Source organism: Galeopterus variegatus, unplaced genomic scaffold (assembly GCF_000696425.1).
Source record: "Galeopterus variegatus unplaced genomic scaffold, G_variegatus-3.0.2 Scaffold9438, whole genome shotgun sequence".
NCBI classification, from domain to species: domain Eukaryota; kingdom Metazoa; phylum Chordata; class Mammalia; order Dermoptera; family Cynocephalidae; genus Galeopterus; species Galeopterus variegatus.
The window spans coordinates 7,685-10,422 of NW_007735549.1; the positions used below are offsets into that span (position 1 = coordinate 7,685).

Here is a 2,738-nt window from a genome sequence, read left to right on the forward strand (position 1 = left end):
CGGGGAGCCACCTCTCTAGTCAGCATGGACTTGGCTGGGCTGCAGGGTCACGGGGTGGTACTGCAGGGTGGTGGTCTCTGCCGAGCTTCCACTTCCCCTGCTGGACGTCTCCCTGCTCCGTGCGTGCTGGGCCAGGCTTGGGATGGAGCCAGGTGGCAGCGGTGAAGCCTACATGCTGGATCACATGGTGGCAGCCCCACAGGATGTGTGGTCTCTACAGAGCTTCCACCTCCACTGTTGGACATCTCTCTGCTCCGTACGCACTGGGCCGGGTTGCTGGATCACGCGGCGGTGGTGTGGTCTCTGCGAAGCTTCCGCCTCCCCCGCTGGACGTCTCCCTGCTCTGCATGCACTGGGCCGGGCTGCTGGGCCATGCTGCTGGATTGCGCAGCCGTGGTGTCATCTCTGCGGAGCTCCCGCCTCCCCTGCTGGATGTCTCCCTGCTCCGTGAGCACTGGGTCAGGCTGGGAATGGAGTCAGGTGGCGGCGGTGAAGACTACCTGCTGGATCGTGTGGTGGTGGCCTCACAGGGTGTGTGGTTTCTGCGGAGCCTCTGCTCCCCTCCATGTTTCAGTTTAAACCAAGTTTTGGCACCTGGGAAGTCCAAAGATGGGTGAGGGCCTTCTTCCTGGTGGGGACCCTCTGCAGAGACCTGAGGCAGCGCAGGGTATCACATAGGTACAGGGCAAGAGCACGTTAGTGTGCTTCTTCCTCTCCTCACAAAGCCACCATTGCCCTAGATGTTTAATTTTTTAAGCTACCTTCCATTTCTCAGACTAAGCTATGCTTTATCAATAGCAGGTACCTGAAAGCTAATAAGCTTTTAAGACTACAGATAAAAAATTGACTTTTAACAGATGTCTAAATATCTTGCAGTTCTTGCCAGCATACATTTGGGACACACAGTGAAAAATGACAAGGTATGAACATGCTTGCTTTCTTAGGAATTCTGTATAGAGGATATGTCTTCTCTGAAGGACTTGGCAACAAATGTGGTTGGGTACTGACTTGATCCCAAATCAGAGTAAGTGGTATTATTGAAGTAGGACCCGCAAGCTTATACTGAAGGATCTCTGAGATGGCAGGTCAGCAACATATTATCCCCCTTCTGACTTGGGATGCTCCTCAAAAACCAATTTTTGGTAGTCAAAAAAAGGCCTATGCTCATAGAAAAATCTTTGGTCCTATTAAGAATCTAAAATCTATACCCTATAGCAGGCTTTTCCTTGGGGTGTGAGATGAGATAAATTAATATATCTGAGCACCAATTTTATTTTTGTAAGAGAGGAACCTATTTGGTTCCCTGTTTCCCCAGAGAATTATGACAGAAATTATTAAAACTTGGCATCATCTGGAACTACCATTTCTAGTTCCTAGAAATGCAGCTAGTAAAAAGTTCTCTGCTCTACTTCTAATTCCTATTTTTCAAGCCAAGACTATACATGTTTGTAGAGAGTTCCAAATCTCCAGCTAGTACTTTGCCAAACTAGATAACTATCATAATTCTTCATTTTGCTAATAAGCCTCAAGCTGAGCCAGGGCAGCATTCCTTTGACTTCGTGACACAATGTATTTAACTCAGTGAAAAGAGCACTTGAACTAGAGACCTGCATCACACCTATCATAATTCTTCATTTTGCTAATAAGCCTCAAGCTGAGCCAGGGCAGCATTCCTTTGACTTTGTGACACAATGTATTTAACTCAGTGAAAAGAGCACTTGAACTAGAGACCTGCATCACACCCTGGCTCCGTAACTTATTGGTCTGGAACCGTACAAGACTACCTCCGTAAGTCTCGATTTTCTCATTGACAAAGAAGTCTCACTTACTGCAGTGTAGGAAGACAGAATGAGATACATTAGTGACTGTGTAAAACACCCAGCAGAGAGCTGCTGTCTGTCCTCTCTATATAGCCTCCTCTATTTCATCCCATGATTTCTCCCATTTCATAATTTCTTTTGTCCTGTCAGGACCACCTAATTCTTCTCTGTTATTTTTTCTGTGTTAATTTATTAAATATTTCAAATGGACACTAAGATATCATTACCGTCCACCAGTAGTTTACACGGTCTGGGTTTTCCTATTGTTTCTAGAACAGTTCTTCATAAAGATTATTTATTTAAATGACTAATTACCAATGTCCTTTTCTCTACAAGGGACCTTGATTTGGCTAGTTTTTCAGGACTTTGAATGCCAAAGATGACCTATCTCCAGAAATAAGATAGAACCAGTTAGTTTCACACATACCAATACCCATGATAGAGGGATCACATCCAGATACACAGTAGCCCACAATTCTTGCCAGTGGTGTGAGGTTATGTTTTTTAACAGCATCTTCACTAGCTATGATAACAGCTCCAGCACCATCAGATATCCCCTGGAAAACAAAAACAGTTGATTAAAGGGTAAAAAAATATAGCTAATCAAGGTTTGAACTAATGGAGCAGCATTAGAAATATGGCAGTAGATCAGAAACAATGGCATAATTTGGGATACAACAAATAGTACTATTGGTACTCAAGTGGATTAAGAGAATGGTTTTAGGTACAGAATATAGCCCCACTAAAGGAAAACAGGAAAGAATGTCAAGGAAAAGCTTATATTCAGATGCAGGTAGATGTAAGAAGAAATCTGATGAACTGCATACATGAGAGGGAAAAAGTATGAAAACCCCAAATAATAAACCAGGTAGATTTCCTTCCAACATATCTGAAAAGACTAAGACATCAGAAGAGCAT

General features: G+C 44.1%; 1 protein-coding gene across 1 annotated transcript in view; it reads right to left on the reverse strand.

The window, feature by feature from the left end:
* Window positions 1-2,170: 2,170 nt before the first annotated feature.
* ACAA2 (acetyl-CoA acyltransferase 2) overlaps window positions 2,171-2,738 on the reverse strand; it is a 31,652-nt gene continuing 31,084 nt past the window's right edge. Inside the window, exon 7 of the mRNA XM_008593640.1 lies at window positions 2,171-2,377. Within this exon, the coding sequence (XP_008591862.1) occupies window positions 2,171-2,377 (207 nt within the window). The remainder of the gene's footprint in view (window positions 2,378-2,738) is intronic.